The sequence below is a fragment of the Chiloscyllium plagiosum genome, chromosome 12 (genome assembly GCF_004010195.1).
Source record: "Chiloscyllium plagiosum isolate BGI_BamShark_2017 chromosome 12, ASM401019v2, whole genome shotgun sequence".
Taxonomy (NCBI): Eukaryota; Metazoa; Chordata; class Chondrichthyes; order Orectolobiformes; family Hemiscylliidae; genus Chiloscyllium; species Chiloscyllium plagiosum.
Window position 1 is genome coordinate 55,910,307 of NC_057721.1, and position 26,270 is coordinate 55,936,576.

Below are 26,270 nucleotides of genomic sequence, written 5' to 3' on the forward strand. Positions count from 1 at the left end.
GTTCATAGCTCCTTGAAAGTGGAGTCGCAGGTAGATAGGGTAGTGAAGAAGGTGTTTGGTATGCTTTCCTTTATTGGTCAGAGTATTAAGTACAGGAGTTGGGAGGTCATGTTGCGTCTGTACAGGACGTTGGTTAGGCCACTGTTGGAATATTGCGTGCAATTCTGGTCTCCTTCCTATCGGAATGATGTTGTGAAACTTGAAAGAGTTCAGAAAAGATTTACAAGGATGTTGCCAGGATTGGAGGAGTTGAGCTATAGGGAGAGGCTGAACAGGCTAGGGCTGTTTTCCCTGGAGCATTGGAGGCTGAGGGGTGACCTTATAGAGGTTTACAAAATTATGAGGGGCATGGATCGGGTAAATAGGCAAAGTCTTTTCCCTGGGTTGGGGGAGTCCAGAACTAGAGGGCATAGGTTTAGGGTGGGAAGGGAAAGATATGAAACATACAAATGGGGCAACTTTTTCACGCAGAGGGTGGTACGCGTATGGAATGAGCTGCCAGAAGATGTGGTGGAGGCTGGTACAATTGCAACATTTAAAAGGCATTTGGATGGGTATTTGAATAGGAAGGGTTTGGAGGGATATGGGCCGGGTGCTGGCAGGTGGAACTAGATTGCGTTGGGATATCTGGTCGGCATGGATGGGTTGGACTGAAGTGTCTGTGTCCATGCTGTACATCTCTATGACTGTGACTATGACTCGAGAGAAGTGGATGATTAGGGGCCACAAGCAGGTTGAGCTCTGAGGAAGAGAAGTCATTCCAGCATAAGGGCAGAGTTTATTTTGGAGACATTTCCAGACTGAGAGACTTAGAAAGAAATCTTAAGACTGTCAGGGCTGAAAAGAAATCTCCAGACCACTAGAGCTTCAAACAGGTCTTAAGTTATTTCAGTAGGCCAAAGAGAATAGTAGGAAAGATTCATAGATTCATAGAAAATAAAAGTAGGACTATGCCATTTGGCCCTTGGAGTCTGCTCCACTATTCAATATGATCATCTTAGATCTTACATTAGTCACAGTGTGGAAACAGGCCCTTTGGCCCAACAAGTCCACACCGACCCTCTAAACACAACCCACCCAGACCTATTCCCTTACATTTACCCCTTCACCTAACACTACAGACAATTTAGCATGGCTAATTCACCTAACCTGCACATGTTTTGGACTGTGAGAGGAAACCGGAGAACCCAGGGGAAACCCGCGCCGACCTGGAAGAATGTGCAAACATCACACAGACAGATGCCTGAGGCGGGAATTGAACCGGGTCTCTGGCACTGTCTCTCATCATCCAACTCAGTTAATTGTTCCGCATATGCTTTGACCCCTGCAGTCCTAAGAACTATATTTAATGTTGAAAACATTCAGTGTTTTGGCCTTATCTGCTTTCTGTGACGGACAATTCCACAGGCTAAAAGAATTTCTCCTCATTTCAGTCCTCAATGTCCTACCTTGTATCCTTAAACTGTAACCCCGAGTTCATTCATTGGAAAGATCCTTCCTGAATTGACCATGTATAGTCCTGTTAGAATTTTATAGGCCTCTGAGATAGCGCACCCCCACCCCCCATCCCAGCCCCAGCGGGCACCATTCTTCTCAACTTCAGTGACTATAGTCGTAACCAATCTTGTCTCTCTTCATACATCAGTGTATCGAAATAAGATGTAATTAGCTCTCGAAGGACATTTTTACAGAAAATAAAAATACTTCTTTCAGATACTTTTGTTGTGAGGATGCAAGTTGTGATGAAAGTTTGTAATATGTCACTATTTAGGAATTTGACTTCAAAAGTGAAAGTGAAATAGACTTTAGATTTCAGTTCTGAGAAAATGGTTTTTTTAAAGAAAGGGTCAGAAAGTAATTTGAAATGGTGATCTCAAGACAACCTTTCCGAAAAATCATGCAAGGCTAAATGATGTGATCAGCTCAATGGAGAGTTAACAAGGTTGAATTTTATGATGTACAGAAACAAATGATCAGGGCTCACTAGCAGTTGGAGTTCTGAAGAAGATAAGTCATTATCAGTGGAAGGGCTGACTTTTGCTTTGTAGTAGTCTCCAGACTAAGAGAAATCTTCAAGTCATCACTGCTGAAAAGGAGTCTTAACTTGTTTCCATAGTTGAAAGATAAATGCTGGAAAGTGTCAGTGAGTAAATCTGTTTTTAATTATCTCTGGGAGAGAACTGAGAATATACAGGTAGTGTTGAGTAAGAAATCTTAAAGTGAAGATACTTATCTGTGGTTGAGTATCTGAAAAGCTCAATGCTAGCATTAGGGTTGAATCTTTCTTCTTGCTGTTTATATCAAAATCTTTCTGAAATATATACATATGAAAGGTTCTGATGAAAGGTGACTGGACCCAAAACATTAACTCTACTTTCTATCCACAGATATCACAGCACCTGCTGTGATTCTCCAGTAATTTCTGGTTTTGTTTTAGATTTCCAGTATTTACAGTTTTTTGTTTTAATTTACCTCCATTGAATCCTTCTCCAGACACTTCTGTTTTATGTTCTAACTATTTTTATTTTTATCTTATGTTGTTTGTGAATATGTTCAATGACTGACCACCTTGGTAACCAAATTTCAAACATAAAACTTATTATCTATCAAGTAAGGTTTCAGTCTGAGATCTGACTTGTCTCATGTTACAATCAATTAGGATCTTAGTAATGTGGTTTTCAACAATAATATTTTTGGTTTGTAATTTCTCAAATAATTATGTAATACTTTGCAGAGACTTCAAACACTGTTACTAAACCATCATTGAAAAGTGGCAAGATGAGGAATGCAAAAGAAAAATCAAAAGTGAAACCATTAACAACAAAAGGTAATATTCTGGCCTCTCAGTACTCTGATGAACATTCTGAATACACAGCTAACAGAAAAGAAGTTTGTTGTTTATCATTTGTGAGTTTTTAAAATTAGATGTCTTTACTCCACACTGTATTAGAATTGCTTTTGATAGATATGTGTACCTTTTATTTTCCTAACAAAATGTATTACCTCATAATAAAGTATATATTGCAATTCATTTTCCAATTATATGCCCATTCCACAAATGTAGAACTTCAGCTCCTTAGTTAAAATCATTTTTGTAAATGGTGCACAATAGTTTGTTAGTAAGTCTCATCAATGCTTTTTTTCTGGCAGCATAAATTACTACTCCTAACCCCCTTTTTGCTCTATTTTGTAGACAACTTGTAGTCCATTCATCTACTTGTCCCTTAACCATTTGTTCCTTGTCTATTATGTGGCAATTTATCGAAAGCCATTTGAAAATCTAAAACTACTACTCAACTGCATTTGCTTGGCAAATCTTTCTATTACTACTTGAAATAATTTGACACATTTAGTCAAGCATGCCCTTGCCTTTTGAAATCTTTGCTGATTGTTGTTTGTTATATCTCCAGTTTCTCTGTATTTTGCTGCTACTTTTGAGTAAGTACCCTATTGTCTTTCCAGCACTGATGTTAACCTAATTAGTTTATACTTCCTTGGAATTATTCTATTTCCATTTAAATGTAGAATTCATGTTTGCTGTCTGCCAATCCTCTGGCACTAAATTCCTGGTTCTGTTTTGATAAGCTTTCATAATAATGCCGCTTCCTAATTCCTTTCAATATGAATAGATGAGAAAACATGGGCTTTATATTTACTTTCTCAATAACCTTCAGCAATGTTTTGAACTCCTCTTCAGTTGTCATGTGAGTCTTGTTTGCATCCTAACAAATATTTAGGTAAAGCAATTAATCTATATTTCTATCATTTCACTGCCTTTTCCTTTTTCAGTTTATCTTGTAATTCCCATTGTCGCTAAAAGTACACCTTTGTAAATATTTTTCTGCTGCTATTGTTTGCCATTGCTTGTCAATATTTATATTCCCATTTACCTTCTCTAGTTTAATTGCCTTTCCTCAAAATTAATTCCACCTCCATGACTTGACTTTTTGTCTTTCTCAATCTTAATTTGAAATTTTATTACGTTGTATTACCTTGATATTCCTATATATTTACCAAATTGCTCTAGGTCATTTTCTCCCTTGACTGACTCACCACTATTACTACATATTTTACTTTGTTTTAAGAAACTAGTTTTGAAAGTAATTAAATCACCTTCAACCTTAATATAAAATTCTATCATGTATCATGGGTGGCACGGTGGCACAGTGGTTAGCACTGCTGCTTCACAGCGCCAGAGGCCTGGGTTTCAATTCCCGCCTCAAGCGACTGACAGTGTGGAGTTTGCACATTCTCCCCATGTCTGCGTGGGTTTCCTCCAGGTGCTCCGGTTTCCTCCCACAGTCCAAAAATGTACAGGTCAGGTGAATTGGCCGTGCTTAATTGCCCGTAGTGTTAGGTGTGGGTGGCGGGTCAGTGTGGACTTGTTGGGCCCAAGGGCCTGTTTCCACACTGTAAGTAATCTAATCCAATCATAGTTATTCTTTCCAAGAGTCCCCTTTACTAAAAGATTATTAATTAACGTTTACTCATTGCAGAATATTAGATCAAAAATAACATGCCCTATTTGCTTATCTTGCTTAAATTCTTGAAGTCTTACTGCAAATTCAATTTGGCTCGTTTCTATGACCTTGCTTACTATTTCAAATGTGCCTCTAATTTACACATATGCACTCATCTTACAGTATTACTATTGGAAAGCTGCTTACTATTTTCAGCAATTCTGATCTTTAAAGCCACTATTGCTGCATCTGATACAGGGTGGAAAATTCCTGTGTACTTTTACTTAGAGACTGGTACAATCTGGGAATAAAGCAAATATTGTACTTGATATAAAGGATCAAGAACACTTGAGCTCAAGATGTATTCACATTTTTTCCTTGTTCTTTCACCAATCTATGGATCAGTGAATGTATCTCAGTCAAGGTCTGCCTCCAGGTTAAAGAACCATACATGCAAATTTCCTCATTGGTTGGAAACAGATGTAAAATTAAGCCAAGAAAGTTTGGAGGGCAGGAAACAAATATAGATAGATCTAAATATAGATATAATTGGAAATTATGCATGTTTGTTTGAGTGTATTTTATAGTGTCAGTAGTACAAGTCATGCTTCTGCAATAATAAATTAAACCTGCTGCTCCTAATGACCTGTGCTGATGGGTAGATAATTTCAATTTTATAAGCTCCGAACTTTCCTTGTTTCCATTGATTTCCAGCCATGTATCCACATTTTCAGATTCCAGTGTATCCTAGTGTAATCATAAGGAAATTTGAGTCTAAATGGGCATCTACAAAATAGGTCCATCAGTGGCTATAACTGTGGGTACAGCTTCCCAATTACTACTGCACAAGTAATTCACCCCAATGTTTTGAATGGCCAATATACATGATCCTAAAAGGCCTTATGACATTACACTTAGTAAATTCTACATCCAGAGCAAAGGTGAGGGCAGAGAGTTACATTGACTCGACCTTCTGAGTGAAGCAATTTCTCCTTTTCATAATTGTAAATGACCTGCCCCTCATTCTGAGACTGTGTATCTTGGTTCAACGTCCCCATCCTGCGTCCATTCTGTCAATCTTTGTAAGACTTTGAATGAGATTATCTCTCATTCTCCTAAACTTCAGAGAATTATGACCCACTCTATTTAACCTTTCCTTAAACAGAATTCCTTCCATCCAAGGAATTAGTTTGGTGAACTTTGTTGCATTCCCTCTATTGCTGACACATCTTTCCATAGATCATGAGGCCAAAACTGCACATATTATTCCAGATGTGGTCTCAATAGTAAGGGATCTATGCTGTTCTACTCAAATTCTGTTATAATATAGACCGACATGTTTGCGTGCTGTGCCTGCATGTTAACCATCTGTAACTTCCATCGAGTTACATTGAACAAATGGCTGAACCCCGTCAGGAATTCCATTCAGTGTCTTGAGTCAAGTGTAGATAAATATTCTTGTACGAACTGTCAGGGTACAGATCACATCAAGGATTCTGTATGTTTTTCGTTTCATATGCCACATTACATGGGAAATAAGTGATTTTTGAAGCAGTATACAAGAATAATGAAACATCAGTAATTGCAAAGGGGATTGGTAATTTCCCAGTTCAGATTATAACATTTGAGACGAGCCAAAGTAGTTGATAATTTATATAACACACATATTGCTGAGTTGAATAGTGGCTTTGTTCAGTTCTGGATTTGTTTCTGAACTAATACTGATTGCCATTGCAAACATTTTCCAAAGCAAAATGTTGATGCATTATAATGGATGCCATTTGTTCTGTTACCACTATGTAACCATGAAGCTATTGTACCAAACCTATTACAGCTTGAGTCAGGTCCTATCCGAACTATATATTACATATTAAAAGAGCTGCTAAATACAAAGGAGGAATTTAAACCCTGATCACTTCCTAGCTAATTAGCTGATGCTGCATCTAGTTATTTACCCAGTTGTTCCAGCTCAGTGCAATTGGCACTGTAGTGTGTACTTGATTTAGCCAATTTAGCAACCATAGCTCCCTACATTCATCACTGTCCAATTTTTGGCAGGAACTTTAAACAGTCATTGGGCACTTCATTTACACTTGTAAGGGTCCAAACTCATTTATTATGTGACCAATGAAAATTTACCTTACTAAATATTTGATCAAATATTCAGGTACATTGTGGGTGTGGGATCTCAGTCCCTCTGTACCTGTGCTAAGAATGACAGCTGTTATTTGGTCAGATTCTTGTGTACATGTACTGTGTGGATATCTATATTGATGGATTCTACCAGTGCAAAATAACATGTATGCATTCTCATGTGCATCATGATTTGTTATTACCTGGCTGCAAATAAAGTTTAGATTAACGAATAAACAGAAAATCTGTTGCATGGAATTCAATGGCATTTTGTGAAATATAACCGATTGATTTTGGTAATTATTTTGCTTTAATGATATTTTAGGAAGCTATTGTACTTACTGAAAATATTTTTGTTATCAAGGCACTTTACTCTTACAAGTCATCTGTATATTGGTCCTGAAATTTTGTGGATGTTGTACTAGAGTTCGGTTGTAATGTCCTGAGAGGACTAATTGAAACCTGGATACCAGGTTTCCATCATTTTTTGGTGGAGGGTTGGAGGTGAGTTGTTGCAGATCTTCTGCTGGAATAGTATATCAAGACAGACGCCACAGAATTTCAAGGCTAATCTAATTTTAAGGATGTAGCAATTTAGTTTTATTTTTAATGATGTGACCAATTATTAATTACAGAATCCAAGTTGCCATCATCAGTCAGTCCATCCTTCCCATCAAAACCTGTGCCTAAATCTGATCCAGCAGGCAAGTTCAGAAGTATTTTTCAAATAGTTAATGCAGGGATATTTTTCATCAGGATTATTGCTAAAATTATGCTTACGTTGGTAATTTATATACGTACGTATATGGACATGGAAGTAAATGAAATTCTGAAGAATTGCTTCCAAATACTTAGAATTGAATCAAAATATTATATAGACATTTTTTAATTTGATAGAACCTGACCTCATAATTTAAGATTATAAATTGCTGATTGAAAGCAGTTTGAGTGATTTTCCTCACAGGTAAAAACTTCTAAAGTTTACAGAAATGTTTTAAGCACAGATCTTTGTAACAGAACAATTATTTGTTTCCCTCTTTTTACTTCTCACTATTTTTCATGTAGAATTGTACAACTTATTTGAAATATTTAATAGGTGCATTGTAATCTAAATACTCTTAACCTTTGGCTGTCTAGCATGGAGTTCACACAAATGACTATCCAATCACTTTTGGATCTCGCTGAAAGAAATTAATCATTGTTTTGACATGAAGTTTCTTAACTTGCCAGAACATTAGGATTTATTGTTTTATTTGAACCGTTGTCATTTAAAAAGTTGACTAAAAATGTTTAAAAACCAGAATTATTTGTTTGCATCTTTTCAGTATATCAAGCATATGGCAATTTGATGTTTGCATGAAGTGTATCATGTAATCAATACCCAACACCACTTGGCAATACGTGTATGCTGTTTCTTTATTGTTATGAAAACATAACTGATTTTTTATCTCTGTGTTCACAACGCCACCGCAAATAGCTAACAAAGAAAATATCCTCTAATCTATTCTTTCTTTGAATTCATTTTCCAATGTGCTTATGGTACTATTTTGGAAACATGCTCTGTAACTAGTCCATCAGTGATGTTTGCATGAAATGTATTTTCTGTCAATCATCAAACTTGATTTAAGCATATTGTTCAGTTATAATATTCCCCACTCACCATGGGAAAAGGGAAATATAGTGTCACCTTCCAGACATTTGTATTTCTCTGTGTAACGTTGCATGGCTTTATATAGTAACATGGCGTGTATGCAGTATGAATTTCTCTTTTCATTGGCAATGTGTTTCATGATTTGAGTGCCATAATTTCTTTGATAACAACCAGAGATTCTGCCTAACTTGTTATGGCCAAATAATGAGAATTTGCATCTGTTATTGTCAAGCTTAAGTTATCACACATGTGGAGGAGCCATCAGTATTCTAATAACGCGGCTTCGTTTCGTGTCTTGGATAATTTTATACTTCTTTTCTGAAAACCATTGCAGAAATTCAGATACCAGTTTTCCTCACTCCAAGCCCCCCTTCTCACCTTGATACCACGGATAAGCAGCAACCCACAGGTAGTTTCAATTATTGGAAAAGCCTGGGTGTGTTATTTTCATTAAATATGGTGTGTACTATTATGTTTATGAATGTATCATTGTTTGCTTGTTTTGCATGACTGAAACTTTAGATGTAACATTGAATATAGAAGTGTAAATTTTAATGTATCATACTTATTGCAACACTGGACAACTGATCAAGTCATTTCTTTTTTCAAGCTACTTTTCTGGTTCATAAAATGGTATCAATTTTATTTAGGTGCGTTATGTTTCAACTATTTTGAACTGATTCAATGTATCCTGTTTTCAACGCATGGCATGTGGATGAGAAGATGGATGGGGTAAACTGTGTTAAGATTTTCACCAATGCTATTTGGATGCACTACAGGAAGGTTTGAAGGAATGGTCTGGTATAGATTCTTTATCCTCCCTATGTGGAGCATCTGCCGATCCCCTGCTTATCATTTCCTATGAAACACAACGCAGACCAGCTATTCAGCAGTACGGAGGATCACGTATTTAAATCCACATCTTCTGTCCCATATTATGCTTTAAAGTATTGCTATCAAAGAGACTTGGGTCCAGTTCATGCAATTCTAGTTGTTCACTTGCATGAACTGCATTCGGACTCTCAAGATTGCAATACAATTCATGGAATTAAATTTGGAATCTTTTTAAGCATCTAGCCTGATTAGTAAACAACAGGATGTTCTATGAATTGGCCAATATGTTATTATTACACTTGTCAGTACATAGTGTTTGTATGTTGAAATGCAAATTAGGTTCCACTTCCAGTTAATTTTATGATAAATTCTTTTTCCAATGATGTCAGTTTCTCTGCTTGATCAGCAAACTGTTTCAATATATTTTCTCTAAAATGCATTACAGAACCTGTGACAACACCACCTTCTACCACTTTGCCATTCACTATATTAAGTACAACTTCTGGTCATACTGCTGTGGACAAGCAGAATCTCCCAGGTAGTTCCAATAATAACATTCTAAAAAAGATGATTTTGTGAGTGGTGATGAATTATTTGTGATCTGTTCCAAATGAATTTGCAGCATCTTATGTGTATTTTCATTTTTTTTCAACTGGTGAAATTACATTTTGACACAATATACCTGAGCCTTCTTGAGATTTGAGATTTTGCATATTAAAGTATTTTGATAGGAGTTACTATAGCCATTTTGTCAATTAGAGAGCATGAAAACCTCACAGATTTGAAGTATCTTCATTTTTATTAAATTCCCTCTTGGGAAAAAATACATTTTCTTTATCTGTTCTTTGACAAATTTTAGTCGATAATCATGGTATGAAAGTTTCTTGTAGCATGTTCTGAAATATAATTATTTAAACATTAGTCAGTGACAACCTAGTATTGGAACTGAGAGACAACAAAATGGTGATCAAGCACAAAACTTCCTTTTTGCAAAGGCCAGTGACAGCTAGTCACAGTTTGACAACCACGTCCTTGATCACATGACTGCACATATAACTCTTCAGCGGCAAAAACAGAAATTGCCTGAGAAACTTAGCAGGTCAATCAATGTCTGTGGAGAGAAAACAAAGTTAACATTTAAGGTCCAGTGACCCTTCCTTCTGATCTCACTCTTCAGCTTCTGTTGTTAGGATGCTGAATGAAGAATGTAGTTAAATGTGTGGACTTGCTGTTTTGAACTCATCATTTTTTGAGTCAAAACATTTCCTTAAAGATGTGGTTAATTAATCATTATCAGTAGTAAGCTTTAATGCCTATTTACTAAGTTAATTGCTTAGAATATAACTTAAATTATTTCTGGCCAGCCTTATTTTGATAATGTGACCTGTATTCTCTATGTTATGATTTCTTCCTGTACTAAACTTGCTATGTTAGTTTATTTAAATAATTTGTGAAAGTAATTTGTTTTCTCCATGTATCATACAGAAATTCAGGTAAAATCCTTCAACAGTTAATTTTTATTTACTTCAGGCACAACATCTGTTTTAGATCCCATGGAAACCCAGAAGTTCTCAGGTAGTTGGAAAAAGAGTTAACCTGAATGTCAGATTTTTCCTAGTTGCAGCAAAATGCATGTTGTATATTTGTTTATATACCAACAACTGTCAGTTCTAATGCTTTTGCAGCTTCTAAGGATTTGGATATTATTAACTGAGTGTTCTGGCACCTGATGTGCTGCATGTCCACTACACAATGTATAAAAAATGCTTTTACAGAGCAAGTCAATTTGTCATCATAATTGGCTGTTAAGAGTTAATTGAATGCACTGTTATGGAGCCAATAAATGGTGTGATTATCTCGTGTTATTTAATCAGTGCGCTTGCATGAAGCGTATTACATGGACACTAAAATCTTGCATGTAAATGAGTCAAAGTCAACAAATTTGGTGGAATATTACAAAATACTGTATTTGCTTGGTTCATATTCACTTCCAAGATATAATTCTATCCCTCCCACTTTTAGTTAGTTGTATCTTTCTGTAGATGTCTCCATACTGTGACTGTCTCACCAAATGGGAAAGGTGGAGTCTATGTCCAAGCCAAAGCCAATGGTGTTTGAATTTATCCATTGATGATTTAAAATGGCATATATATTAATCTGCCCTTTACTTTCTGTAGTTTCCATAAGAAAAGTGCTCTTCTCCATTGTCTCTTTCTCTTCATAATATAGTTCAAGCATCGTGATGTGGAGATTCATAGACCACGTTTACTTTCTACAAGCGTGTTTACACAATGATACTGAAACAGGAGCAAACATATCAAATACTCTGCAAGAAAAGACCTGTTGGTCCATCAAGCCTTCCCTACATTTGTAATAACTGGAAACTATGCATCAATCCACCATGAACCAAATACATTTGCAATCTTTTTAGAGAGGCAAAAACCTAGAGGAAAAAAGAAACCCAGGATCAGAAAGAAAGAAAATTTGGAAAGTTTTTCTCCAATAGAATCTGATCTGGGCAATTACATTGAACAAGTGTTATCTTTCCTTACTTTCTTCATGATGTGATCTTTGCCCCATGTCAGGCACCAATATGTATATCTCTTCAAGGACACACCAGCTTGCAATGTATCCCAGAGACTCATTACCCCTAAGGAAAGAGAGGCCACACATCATTCAATCTATTTCTATTCTTACATACTTCAAACATGTCCCTTGGTCCTCTACAATATAAAACTGTCATTGAGGAATTCCAGGAAAAATTGACATGACTGAGAATTCAGAACTGTCCACTTGAAACAACAACAAAATACTGTGGATACTGAAAATCAAAAATAAAAGCAGAAAGTACGAGAGAAACTCAACAAGTCTGGCAGCATTTGTGTGGAGAGAAACAGAATTGACATTTTGAGTCCAATGTGATGTTTCTTTGGAACTGAAGTTTCTGCCAGACATACTGAGTTTTTATTTTGAAAGCAGTCTTTGTGCACTGAACAGTTGTCATTATTATCCTTCTGTATTGAAATGAGACCTGGACTGTGTTTCACATGGAAGAATACTGGAGAAATTCTTTCAGCACTGCCTCTGCGACATTCTCCGCATTCAATGGAAGGATTGTCAAACCACTACTTCAATGGACTGGTCATTGAGTGCACATGGGTAACAATCATTTTCCCTGCAAAGTCTGTCTTTCTTGATGCTCAAATGACCAATATTCCAAGGAAGCACAAAAAGGCAATGCACTGAAACTCTTCTTGGAACCAGATAACATTAGCACTAATGATTGGGAGGAGCTTTCTACAGTCACTAATCTATCCATCAAATTGCTATACTTCAAGTCCTAATGCCTTAACAGTGATGCAGAGTGACAGAAAAGGACAGAAAAAGAACAAATCTTGCACTTTGGATTCCAGTAACTCATGAGGTACCCTGCCCCATGTAGACAAAGAGTCTTGGTAGGAAATAAGCCTATTGTCAAATGAAGAAACATGTGATCTTCAATAGATATCATGCTCAACTTGAAGGATAACTGATGAAGAAATCTGCCCTATTCCATAATAGACATGCAAGGTCTTTAAACTTGCATCAGTATCTGAGGCTCTTTAAGCTAAGATTCATTTTTGAGGTTCTTCACTGATCCCTTTCCCAAGGTCACTGTTTCACTCATGATGTGCGGATACCAACAGTTAACACAGTACTGTAGATCCTCTCTGACCAGCAACCAGTATGGAGATAGAATTTGTATCTTTTGAGTTATGATGACTGGTTTAATTAATTCACCTAATATCCCTTGAGCTGTAGTATCAACATGCTGGTTGTGTACTTTCAGTGATGAGCACAATAACACTTGGATCATTTTCTCTTTCAAACACATTCAAACAAGTTCCCTGCAAGTCATAGAAACATAGGAAGCAGGAGCAGAACTAGACCATTGAGGGGCGGCACGGTGGCACAATGGTTAGCACTGCTGCCTCACAGTGCCAGAAACCTGGATTCAGTTCCCGCCTGAGGCAACAGTCTATGTGGAGTTTGCACATTCTCCCCGTGTCTGCATGGGTTTCCTCCCACAGTCCAAAGATGCGCAGGTTAGGTGAGTTGGCCATGCTAAATTTCCCATAGTGTTAGGTGAAGGGATAAATGTAGGGGAATGGGTCTGGGTGGGTTGCTCTTCGGAGGGTCGGTGAGGACTTGTTGGGCCAAAGGGCCTGTTTCCACTCTGTAAGTAAGTAATCTAAACCCCTCAAACTAGTTCTGCCATTCAACTGGATTGTGGCCAATTTTCTCACTGTCATCTTCCTGCTTTATCCCTATGCCCATTGATATCTTTAATATCTGGACATCTATCATTTTATCTTGAAGTAAGTATTGATTGAGTCTTTACTACCCTCTCGGGCAGGGAATTTCAAAGATTCAAAGGAAGTCCCCCTCTTCAGAGTCCTAGCTGACCTACCTTTTATTCTGAGACTTTGTTCCTAGTTCTATACTCCACAGTTAGAAGAAACATAATTTCTAGATCTATCCTGTTGTACACTTCAATGAGATCTCCTCTCTTCGAAATGCTAAAGAATAACAGCCTAGTCTTCTCAGTCTGACCTTAGAGGGCAGTTCCACGATGCCAGGGCTGAAACTTCACTGCTTCCCTCTGTGGGAAATATATCTGTCCTTGGGTATGGAGTTCAAAAGTGTATTCACTATTTCACATGTTCTCTTAATTATTAGACAATTTTGCACAAATGCAACAATTGTCTTTACCCCTGGAGCCAAAGCCTTTTGCAGTTGCTTCCCTTATTGCTTACTGCACCTGCATGTTAGTATTCAGTGACTTATGAACCTGGGCACCCAGATTCCTTTTGGGTATCAACAAATCCCAAAATGAGAAATGTATAAGAACCAGAACAAACCTGACAAGGTATACATGGGAACGATGTTTCCTCTTTTGCTGAGTGCAGAGTTAGTGAGCTCTTTTAAAAATTAGGGATCTCCTATTTTGGACAGAGATTTTTTTTCTATCAGAGAGTTCTGTGATGTTGGAACTCTCTGTCTCTGAGTTGGTGGAGATGGGGGTCATTGAATATTTTTAAGAAACAGATTGACTCTTGTTAGGCAGGCACATAAAAATTTATTGGGTAAATAGGAATGTAGAATTCAAATCACAAGCTGCTCAACCGTGACCTTGTTGAATGACTGAGTAGGTATGAGGGTCTAAATGGCCTGCTTCTACTCATAATCTGTGTGTTTATATTCCACTGAGGAGCTTTCATTTCTCTTTGTAATTATACCTGCACATTCCATACCTCTATCATATATTTCAGTTATCTCCTTATAACCAATAGAACAACTCCTCCCATTTACTTTCTGCAGCCGCTAACAGAGTGTGGAAAGATTTCTTCTGGGCAGCACTTTTTTTTGGCTAAAAGAAATATCAATCTTGATCCAACTGTTTTTAAGAATTATTATGCAACTTCACTTCAGGTTTTGTATGACTGGAAGCCCATTTCATGCATCCACTACTCTGCAGAACTGAAGTATCTTCCTTAATCTTATCGAATGCTTGCAATGACTTGTTTTTTGTTCTTAGTCAAGATAAGCCTGCTTGTGTTGCATCAATTCACTGCCCTACAGTGCTGTGCATTGCCAAGTTACTCAATACTATTCAATTTGACTCAACCATAAATGTCATGCATAAGTTAATGTGCGTAAGTTCAGAGTGTTTATTTGCTTTCTTTTGAAAAAAACTTGCAGAACCTGAGATACCATCTTCCAGCCGTGGATCTTTCCATCCAACATCAGATCCTGATGCCATGAATAATCAGGAATTCAAAGGTAGTTCAGTGATGCATCGCTATGTAGGTTACGTCTTTCAGTGTAAATAATGCATGCATTTTCAGTGTACTGTGCACATTTATATGCTATCATTTTTACCCTGTTCATAGGTTATAAATTTCAAGGTTAGCATGAAGTGCCTATATGATGTAATTTGGTATGCAAAGTGACTTCGCAAGCATTTGCCTACTCGGCATTTGTTTAAAAATTCTCAAAAGAATGGTTCTGTAATGCAGTAAATTACAATTCTGTATAATTAGTTAAAGATGATTGGAAACCTACATAATAGAGTTTTTTCAACATTTGACTGGTCTTTACAATTGCTTGGGTTGAATAATATTGAAAAACTGTATTGCATAGTGAATGCATTTTCTGTTATTTATTCATTGAATGGCATCTTTTTCACTTCCAAAAAGTCAAACACAAACTATAGTTTCATCCCTTTTTTGAAAAATAATTTTTGTTCTTTTCTTTCTCCAATGATTTATTCCTTTTTATAAAATATATAGACAAATGGTCCATTCACAGGTACTTGCTGCAGACTATTTTGAACAGGTTCCATAGGGATGTGGAGGAAAACTGGGCTGATTTTGGTTGCTTGTGGGTCAGGAACTCTAGTTCTATTTTGTTCCTACCTTATTGAAATTGGCAGCACACTGTATGAGAAGCCATAAACATAGACTGTCTTTTGTGCAGTGTATTACTGCATCAATGCATTATACATGATGCATTCTCAAGTCATTTGAAATGGTTACAATCACAGTTTTAGGCATTGGAATGTGTTATTTGCAATGTCTATATTGAATTGTGGAATTTGGGGTTTTAATGTCTTTTATTCACAGTACAATAGCAAGCATCTTTTTCAAAGTGATTATGGGCATTTCTAGTACATTGCTTGTGCTTGTATATGTGTGTATCTATAATATATGCAAAGTACATGCCAATAACGTTGATTTTAGAATGCTATAGTGTTTATATATTGCACATAATCCACGCTGGAAGCATTAAAGGCTAAGGATTGAAAAATAAAGCTTAAAAAGGTCCTAGTAAAGCAATGTGGTCAAGATGAGAAAACCTCTCTTGATCTAACTTGAAGTGCTATAGTTCTTTACAGTGCAATCTCTACTTTTGGTCTTTGGGACGTATCTCCTGGTGAATTCACGATTTTAGTTCCTAACCAAAGTATGGAAAAGTGTTTTGTCCTCTGAGATTTTTACATGTGAACAAAACTATAGAAGTCAATTCTTCCAATTTTTAAAATATTCTTCCCATTTATCCTATTCTTTAGAATAATTAATGCCACGAGATATTCCATGTGGAAGTCTTAGTTTTTCTATTGAGCTTTCTGAACATCATCTGTATGCATGCTGACTTCCTGTTCAAGCAGCCATTGATTAACAGGGCAGCTACCATATCTATCCATCCATTCATGGTCAAAACATATTGCTGCTTTTGTTTCCCCTTTTAATATCACTTCTGGCTTCAATCTCCCAACAGTTGTTCTTTCTGAGGATTCTGGTCTGCTACGTGTTTCCACAGGACATCTTGACATAAGAATTTTTAACAATAGAATGTAATAAAAAGAGAAGTAGCAATAGTGAGAATTGGTGGGGAGAAAAGTACAAAATAGGAAAATTAAAATGTCATACCAGCATTGGAAGGAAAGTATCAGAATAAACTGAAGGGTGGGTGGGGAGAGGTTGAGCATGAGTGCAGAGAGTGCCACTGCAAAGCAAATGTTATCTAGTTTTACAGTTAACATCCATAGTAATGGAGGCCCTCGAATGCCCATTGTTGTCTGTGTCTATGTTTTCTTTTCTCTATTTGGAACAAAATAGTTCCTTAGTTTCTTTCCCAGACTGTCAAGTTTAAATAAAATTCGAAAGAACTGTGGATGTTGTAAATCAGAAACGAAAACAGAAATTATTGGAAAAGCTCAGCAGGGTAATTTTGATTTCTCTTCACAGATGCTGCCAGACCTGCTGAGCTTTTCCAGCAACTTCTGTTTTTTGTCAAGTTTAAATGTCTGTTTCGCGTTGTGGCATTGCTACCTCAAAGCTGTTTTGTGTCACTCTTGTTACATAGCTTGTTTATGCTCCATTCTATTACACTGGTCTGGACAATGTCTTGATCACCGAAAAATATTACATTTGATTTTCGTCATAGTGTGCATGTCAGTTTTATTTGATTTTTTGAAAATGAATTGCAGAATCTAAGGTATGATCCTTCAATGTATCATTTGTCAATCCAACTTGTAAACCTGTTGCCCCAGACATGTAATTATTCACTGGTAGTTTGATAATTGCATCATAGAACTATGTTTTATAGAGAATTAGATGTGCTACCTCTAAAAATATTGGCATCCTACATTGTAGATTGGTATACTGTAATAATATGAATAAGTCCTTGCAAATCAAATTTTATGATTAGTAGAACTTAGAAGAAACATTGCATCAATAATTTTGCATTTACCAGAAATACGACTGTTGCTAGATGTCAAGTAGCATATCTGTAGTCAGGATATTCCTTTAAAACAGTGTATTACCTGAGTATTAAATTAAATCCAGGCTCATTATTTCAGCCAGGAAGATTGTTTAGCCAATATGCTGCATCTAACTGAGGAAACAGTTACTTCACATGGGAAGAATTTTTGTTTCCTATAATTGGCTGTGTGTCTCAGTTGGTAAATTGCTACTATTTACTTTTGGTGGTTTGGATAGGCATATTTCTGGTTCCATTATTTTAATTTATTTCTTGGATCCTGATTAAGAAATATTAAGTATTCTTTGAAAAGTGTTGTTTCATGTTTATATTTGAAATCTTATTTCTTACTTTCTGTTTCCTTTAATTGGCTCTCATTGGTTGAATTCTATTGATTATTAGACAATAGGAAGTTTTGGGTCTAAAACCAAAAATCGCAGTTTAAGTGTATGCCTTTGCCTTAAAATCATTTTAAATGGTTTATGCAAGATGAGTTATGCATTTCAAAATTGAATGAATTTTCAGTACTCTATCCATCTCTTAGATGCTGTTTTTTAATATTTTTGTCCTTAACCTGAAGTCTTTCCACGAGATTAAAATGCATTTGTCATAGATTTTGACAGAGCGCATTTTATTTAGCCAAATGAAATACTATCAATTGATAGCATATTCTTATTTAATTACTTACTATCAATTTGGTGACTTTTTGTCCTTTGCTATCTCCTCTAAAAGGTAGGTACTAGAAATAATTCATGATTAGAGTGAACTTCTTGACTAGTTACCATGTTTGAGGGGTGGTGTTGGGGTGGGAATATGAGAAGTTGTTCGATGGACACATTTCTGAGTTGTTGCCCAAATTACCTTGAGTTTTGTATAAGGTGTCTTATAGGAGTTGGTTTTTTGGAGAGGTTGGAATGTGTACACTGTGATACACAAGATATTATAACTGTGTGGAGCGGGATGATGGGCCAGGTCTTTTGTTGTTTACCATCATTCATACCTTCATAAAATCATTAACACAATTGCTATGAATTTCTATATTATTAGCAATCAGACATTTGTTTTTGTTTCTGTGAACAACATTGCAGAACCTGAGTTTCCTTCTGCTACTAGTTCATTTTCGTCCAGTTCAAATTTGGCTTCCAAACTTGATGTCACAGACGCGGAACAGTTCACAGGTAGCTGAGCAAATACAGCATGGGAAGCAATTTTGCTGTAGCTACTGTAACGAGCATATTCATTTTGCATATTATTTGCAGATATAAACATCAGTACAGTATGCTCAATGGCTTATTCACTGCTGACAGAAATGTTCATTTGTCACATATGAGCATGCACCAGCACAAAGTGCATTGTCTGCTCAACGGCTTAGCAGAGCATTTATAAGCATTGTGTTCAGTGATAAGTAAAGCCTACCTTGCATGGGTACAACATGTTATTTGAATAAGAGACAAATCATTGCTTGGAAGAAATATGTTGTTTGTCCATGTGTCTTTTTTGGCTGGTTACCTGCATCATGTAGAATATTATGTGTACCTTCTATTTCAACACCTTTTGCTTTGATCATAGACACTGTGCAAAATATGTTTATTTGTGTTGCAGCATGGATTTTATGCACTGTTGCTTAATGAGGTATATTGGTGCAGCTGCTACACAATTCCTTATCTGAAATTTAGTCTGCCGACTGTTTGCATGAATTGTGCTCCTTTGGCCAAATTAAGCTTTCCTACAGATGGTGAGTACTTTGTTCCCTCTTGAAGAAATGTTTTCAGATGTGTTAAAAGGTGTATTTTTTCCGGGAATGAAAACAGAACATGAGGAGCCATTCACCAAAGACTCATTTTCACATACTGCTTCTGAAACTGATAAGATGAATAACCAACAATTCCCAGGTAGTGCCATTAATATATGTAAAATAGATATGTATGATTTCTTCACTGTACCATATCATAGTTTAATATGTTCATAATTGCTATGTGTTATAATAATAGCATTAATTAGAATTCCTTAATTCATTTTGACAGTAAATTTCATTTTCAATTAACAATTAACAAGAGTATTTATGTAATATACATTTCTTGAGCCGTAAACTGATTTTGTTTTATCGTTGATTTTTAATGAAGTAGTTTGCTCGGAAAACATATTGTATCACATCCATTGTTCTTTATTCTCATTCTATATTGAATCCTTTATAAATCTACTTAAATCAAGTATAATATGACTATGTAGCTGTTGTTTGATTTTGGTATATTACGTGAAAATATTTTGTTTTAATGGGATTTTGGCAGTCCAGTTTTTGTTGCTCATTCCTAATTGCCTTTGAACTGAATAGTTTTCTAGGTCATTTTAGTGGACAGCGGATTTTGAGAAGATTTGTAGCTCAGGTTGAGGTTCTGGATGTAAGTTTGCTTGCTGAGCTGGAAGGTTCATTTTCAGACATTTCATCACCATACCAGGTAACATCATCAGTGAGGCACAGGTTTAGATTAGATTCCCTACAGTGTGGAAACAGACTCTTTGGCCCAACCAGTCCACACCGACACTCCGAAGAGTAACCAACCCAGACCCATTTCCCTCTGACTAACACACTTGACATTATGGACAATTTAGCATGGCCAATTCACCTGACCTGCACATCTTTGGACTATGGGAGGAAACCCACGCAGACACAGGGAGAATGTGCAAACTCCACACTAACAGTCACCTGAGGCTGGATCGAACCTGGGACACTGGTGCTGTGAAGCTACAGTGCTAACTACTGAGCCACCGTGCCACCCCAGTTGAAGTGATAAACCTATTAGGACTGATAGGAGGAGAAATTTATTCACTCAAAGAATGGTAAACCTGTGAAATTCACTATCACCGAAGTGGTTCAGACCAAAATATTGTGTTTTCAAGGAAGTAGATATAGGTATGGCTAAACAGATCAAGGGGAGGTCAGATTAGGAAATTGACCTCAGCCACGATCGTACTGCATGGCAGAGCAGGCTCAAGATGTTGAATGAGCCGACTCTTGCTCCTTTCTTCTGCTTCTTCATGCATCATTGCTCTACAGAAAGAACTGTTAGATTATCAGAAAAGTAATAACCATTTCTACATGCGCACACACACAGAAACAAACAAACATTATATGGATACATGCTGAATCATGTAGTAGGAATCAGGTACAAAATACTGTGTTAATGACCTGCTGTTCATTTACTGTGGTGATGTCATTTCCTGTTATTTTTCTCAGAACATTGTAAATGGGGTCCAAGTCAATGTGATTGTTGATAGAGTTCTGGTTGGAATGCCATGCTTCTAGGGATTCTCATCTGTGACCCTGCAAGAACTGTAACAAACACTACATTGGGCAAACAGGCAGAAAACTAGCCACCAGGACACATGAACATCAACTAGCCACAAAAAGACATGACCCACTCTCACTAGTATCCTTACATAAGGATGAGGAAGGACACCACTTCGACTGGGACAACACATCCATCCCCAGACAAGTCAAACAGAGACACTCACAAGCATTCCAACCGGAACTCTATCAACAAACACATTGACTTGGACCCATTTACCACCCTCTGAGAGAAAGAACAATAAATGCAATCACCACAGCAAGTGACATCACCACAAGAAATTACATCACCTATTCAAGGAAACCTAAACACATAAATAGAAAGCAGGTCACTAACACCAGTGCTTCACCGGAGGCTCACTGATGACGTTACCTAGTATGGTGATGAAACGTCTGAAAGCAAACCTTCCATTTTAATGGACAGTTAAGATTCAACTATATTGCTGTGGGTCTGGAGTCAAATGTAGGCTAGACTGGGTAAGAATGATAAATTTTCCTCCCTTAAAGGGTATTAGTCAAATGATGGGATTTTATTTTAAAAAATCACTATTGATGACCATAAAAATATTATTGAGACTAACTTTGCAATGTAATCCAAAATGATACTGCAAATGGAGATGATTGCTGGTTTAAACAAAACAATAGGTTTATTCTGCAAGGGAAACAGAATTCCAAGTGACTTCTTCCCTGATGGCAATTTGAGTCATATGCTCATACATCTTGCTGTCTCATTGGTTATAGAATAGGTGTAATTATTACAAGTTTTCAGAGTTGCCTGAAGCTCCTTGGATGCTGCCTGAACTGCTGTGCTCTTCCAGCACCACTAATCCAGAATCTGGTTTCCAGCATCTGCAGTCATTGTTTTTATCATGTTCTTACTAGTGCATTATAAAGTGAAATACCCTTAACCTGGTGCGCATTCCTTCATGCTGGGGCCTTTTTGTCCCATTAATGGAGCCCCTGATGTGCAACAGTGGCATCTGGTCTGTCTTTGAAAGCACCTTACCTCATCCAGCCACGGCAATCATCTCATCTGCAGTATCAATGGTGTACATCCTTTTATGTTGCAGAGGGGTTTCTCACAATCCATCATATAGCCCTTTATTAAATTATGATGGTTCCTGACATTTGCAAGTATTCCGATCATGTCCCTTTGTGTGTTACCCTGATTGCTTCTTTTCCTATTCAGATTACTGTAGTTAGTGTGCTTCCAACGTTAAATGATGTGAGTTCTTCTATCCCCTTGTCAGTGTTTTCAGCTTTGTGATGCACTTATTTATTTGACTTAATTTCTGTATCTGCTCTTCCAACCAAAACATTTGTAATTCTAGATTTATCAATATCTTTAAATTCTACCAACTGCCATGGTGGGATTTCAAACCATGATACCAGAGCATTAGCGCAAGACTCATTGCTAGTGTGATGACATTAGCACTATATCACTGTCACCCTGTCTACATAAGCTGGACAACCCTGAGTATGTGAGAAATTACATTGACAACCAATTTAGGATTGTCAGTTGGGCTCAATGTGATACACTTATGGGTAATAGAAGCTACATAGATTAATACATAGGGCCCTGTTATTTGCAAACAGACAGAACATGTAAAGACATTGCACTTGTTTAAACTCCATAAAATAGCTGACAGCCATTCCATAGTTAATTTCTCAGAACAAGGTCCTCACCAATCAGAGTCAATCTACTGGTTGAAAATTAAAACACAACTTGGTTGTTAACTGTTGATCAGTGTGAATTGGTAGAGGCATTGTCATGAAGAGTGCACCAATCAGGACACTCCTCTCATGCAGTATCAATGTTGATTTCCCCCATGAATTTGTATTTATCTGAACTGTTCTGATGAGAGCAAGACAAAAAAGCTTCAAAAATGTGTTTTTTCAATAATACTCAAGTTCTGTACTACCAAACATCTATTTATATGAACATTCTTTTTGATAATTCTATTTTAACCCATGTAACTTAAGTAACAGTACTCCAAAATTATGCAATGTTGATTGATCTATTGTGGCATTGAGTGAGAAAGTCCTTTTTAACCCATAAGAGCAGCTGGCCAGTATGATTCCCATAAGGTCAGATATCATGCATCAGCACACCCTCACCCCCCAATAAATCTTGTTGTTCCATGACAGAGATTTTCTTCTCTTTATGCCATCTCTTGTTCAAAAGACTCTTCCTCTCTTTCTTACATTCTTACTTCCATTCTTTCTTATCCATCCCATAAATTGGTCACTCTGCTTTTATCTTTTCAATCCACGCTATTCAGCAGGATCTAAATTTTCTGTCTGAAAAGCTCTATGTCAAATGACATTGTTCTCTATCTATATGTCTCTCCTTTTACCCAAAAGGTACATTGCTTTTGTGATCTGTCATTCAGCCCCTCCACGCCCATTGCTTTTGTGATCTGTCATTCAGCCCCTCCACGCCCAACTATCTCTGAGCAGTTTGTTTTCTTTTCATGATCTCTGCTAGCTAATGTCACAATAGCATTGGTTCTGTTGTTAGCTGTTTAAACGGATTTGTCCTTATAAAACCATTGTTCATTTACTTCCTGTGAGGGAGTGGCCATCTGTTTTGAAACTGCGATCCAGAGGTCCACTGTTAGAAGGGACCAACAGCAAAATACTGGTTTGCTTTTCCCTTCAGGCTTTTTTAAACTCTGCTTTATTTTTTGACCAGTGAATATTAGATTTAGTAAATCAGATACATATCTGGCTGCACTTTGCTTGCGTGTAAAAAAAAACATTTAAACTAAAGTTGAGGGCAGTGAACGCATCATAAATTTCTATGCATTGTTTTAAGATTTATTATATTCCAAATTAACAGTAGCAAATAACAATACAAAATTGGTCCACCTTAAATTTGCTGCCTAGATCAAGTCTAAAGCTAAATTTACTATCCTAGGTTAGAGTCAGTGTGCAAATAACAAAGATTCTCAGTGTCACCTTGGGAGAAGAGTGGACAGAGGGCAAATAGCAATAGCAGAGAATACCATGATTATTGAGTATGAAAATTGCATTGATTGTTCAATGAATTCAGAAGCATCTGTTAAGGAACATGCTATAGTGACTGAGTCCTGTATCTTTAGTGGAGAAAGATGTGGGGAAAGAGCTGAAAACAAAAATGCTGGAGTTCAGTGAGTAAAGCAGCATCCGTGGAGGGAGAGCACACCAACAATGCTCTGATGAAGAGTCATCTAGACTTGAAAAGTTAGCTTGCTCTCTCTCCACTAATGCTGCCTGACCCACTGTGATTTCCAGCATTTTTGTTTTCAGTACAGATTCCAGCATCTGCAGTAATTTGCTCCTATGATGTGGAAAGATCTTGATTCCAAGAAGAAAACATCCATAGAAGAAAACTTACGGATCCAATGTAGAATTTGAAAGACATTAGTCTCATAGAGCCAAAGAGTCACACAGCATAGAAACAGACACTTTTGGTCCAACTTTTCTGAGCCAACCAGACATCCTAAACTGACCTAGTCCCATTTGCCAGCATTTGGCCCATATCCCTCTAAACCCTTCCTATTCATGTGCCCATCCAGGTGCCTTTTAAATTGTAATTGTACCTGCTTCCTCTACTTCCTCTGGCAGCTCATTCCATGCAAGCATTACACTCTGTGTGAAAACGTTACACCTCAGGTCCTTTTTATATCTTTCCTCTCTCACCTTAAATCTATGCCCTCTAATTTTGGACTCCCCTACCCTGGGAAAAAGTGCTTGGCCATTCATCCTGTCCGTGCCCCACTTTATTTTATAAACGTCTCTTTATAAGAACTTAGTCTTTACTTTGTTTTAACTTGATGTTATAGGGAATAGGATGAAATAGCCTTACATGTGTTCCCCAGCTCTGTATTAAACTGTCACTAATGAGGTTATTGAAAGAAAACATAACAACGCATAAATTTTGGTTAAAAAGCAAACTTGAGAGTTTTGTTAAATTTTGACTTTTAGTGCTGAGCTGAAGCTTCAATGTTAAGTTTGTTCAGTTATGCCTTAATTTTGCTTTTGGGATAATGTACCATAATATTTTTCACACACAAACCAATACAATTTGCATTTATATAACACTTTTTACATAATAAAGGTTTCAAAATGGTTCAAGAAAAAAATCATTAATCAAAATCGTATGCATTTGAAACAATTGCCTTCATTTATACTGCCAGTTAATATTCTCAGTCACAAAAATGTTGATTGCTTTGCTCCAATATTTACTCTCAAACATAAATTACTTACAAACCATTTTAATTCACCTTTCTCTGATCTAGATGCTATACATATGCCATGACTCACAAATAGCCTCAATTATTATTCTCTGAGTCCTGCAGTAAAAGCTGTCCATTGTTGAAGTAACAATGTTCACAACTGTAAAGGTTTATGATGACAGTGTAATTACTTAGCTGATCATGTCCTGAAATACATTGACTGAACAAGGAAAGTCCAAAGGAGTTGGCGTTTGTTAAGATAGTATTTTTGTTGAAAGCAAATTAGATTGCAAAAGTCTCAAAACTGATGTCCCAATCTCATTTTGAATTCAATTTGTAGACTTTGTGTTGAATAAGTCAAGTTGTGATGGTTTTGTCAAGGATGCTCACTAGTTAAATTTCACATTTAGACCAGTTTTACAGACTCATTCTGTGGTTATTACATTACGTCTTTTCCACTTCTGAACAATTAATCAACTGTGTTGAAATGGCAAGTATAAATGTCTTTTACTACAGTTGATGTCATTTATCCCATACAGTCAAACAACTTATTTCATTTTTCCAAACTACATTGCAGAATATGGGATATTAACCTCCATCATCTCAAATATTATCACTTTACGTACGACCTCTGAATCTGATGCCATGGACAACCAAGAATTCACAGGTAGTTGTAGTAATGGGTATGATGTAGTGATGAAATTCATTGTAGAAAGCGATATTTAAATGGTTGGATGAGCTGTTTTGTAGGGTCAATATACTCTTTTTTATTAAGTATGCCGACTAAAATTGAACACCAGTTTTGAAGGTGTCATCCACTGTTTGTTGACATATGCTTTATTTGTTCTCATTTTGTCTCCATCGAACCTTTCATTTTAATAATTACATTTGAATGATTATATACTTCTTGCGTTTGTCTTAATCAACTTGAATTTAACGTGTGTTGCTTTTTTCAGCTGGATGAATCGTTTTGTAAATTTTATAACTTCTTTCACTTACTTTTCATTAGTTTCTTTCATGTTCTACATGAAACAATTGAGGTGAAATTTCAATCATATTGAGAGATTCTGGAGACCTGGTTATAGCGAGTATTAAAGGCCTTTTGTAAACACTAAGCATTTTTATCTGTTACTCTCTGCAGGTAAGGGTTAGAGGATAACAGGGTGACTATCAAACAGTGAATCCCTGCAACTGTTCACTAGCAGGATGGCACACAGGACAAAATTGAACTCTCACCAAACAAACCTCTTAGTGATTGTTGCAGGAATTTTAAGTTTCTTTAGTAGTCAAGTTAAAATTATAAAATAAACTTGGTATTTAGA

At 36.7% G+C, this 26,270-nt stretch overlaps 1 protein-coding gene across 1 annotated transcript in view; it reads left to right on the forward strand.

The window, feature by feature from the left end:
* Nucleotides 1–26,270, forward strand: part of LOC122555285 (mucin-3A-like) — a 462,531-nt gene that overhangs the window by 255,798 nt on the left and 180,463 nt on the right. Inside the window, exons 13-21 of the mRNA XM_043701128.1 lie at nt 2,735–2,827; nt 7,229–7,297; nt 8,579–8,653; nt 9,524–9,616; nt 10,609–10,653; nt 14,821–14,901; nt 18,471–18,560; nt 19,143–19,274; nt 25,526–25,615. Of these exons, the coding sequence (XP_043557063.1) occupies nt 2,735–2,827; nt 7,229–7,297; nt 8,579–8,653; nt 9,524–9,616; nt 10,609–10,653; nt 14,821–14,901; nt 18,471–18,560; nt 19,143–19,274; nt 25,526–25,615 (768 nt within the window). The remainder of the gene's footprint in view (nt 1–2,734; nt 2,828–7,228; nt 7,298–8,578; nt 8,654–9,523; nt 9,617–10,608; nt 10,654–14,820; nt 14,902–18,470; nt 18,561–19,142; nt 19,275–25,525; nt 25,616–26,270) is intronic.